Source organism: Eurypyga helias, unplaced genomic scaffold (genome assembly GCF_000690775.1).
Source record: "Eurypyga helias isolate BGI_N326 unplaced genomic scaffold, ASM69077v1 scaffold34127, whole genome shotgun sequence".
NCBI classification, from domain to species: Eukaryota; Metazoa; Chordata; class Aves; order Eurypygiformes; family Eurypygidae; genus Eurypyga; species Eurypyga helias.
Window position 1 is genome coordinate 4,257 of NW_010262941.1, and position 241 is coordinate 4,497.

The window sequence follows — 241 nt, forward strand, 5'->3', positions numbered from 1 at the left end:
CCACTGGCCCTCCAAGCAGCACTCCCCTTCTCGCCCTTGGGGCCTGGCAACCCTCGGTCACCCTTGGAGCCCTGCCAGGGGGACAGCAGTGATGGGGAGGGGGTGGCCACAGGGTTGGCTCACCCCCAGAAGGCAGGAGGGTAAAGGTTAACGGGGGGGTGAGGTTAATGGGGCCAACTCACAGGTTCTCCCAGCAGCCCACCCTCCAGCAGCGCCGGCTCACCCTGCAGCGACACGCGGG

At 67.6% G+C, this 241-nt stretch overlaps 1 protein-coding gene across 1 annotated transcript in view; it reads right to left on the reverse strand.

Annotated features, from left to right (window-relative positions):
* The window catches only part of LOC104512781 (collagen alpha-1(VII) chain-like), a gene marked incomplete at both ends in the record, with an annotated part of 5,857 nt that overhangs the window by 4,187 nt on the left and 1,429 nt on the right, over positions 1-241 (reverse strand). The window contains one exon of the mRNA XM_010155889.1: positions 18-71. Coding sequence (XP_010154191.1) covers positions 18-71 — 54 coding nt within the window. The remainder of the gene's footprint in view (positions 1-17; positions 72-241) is intronic.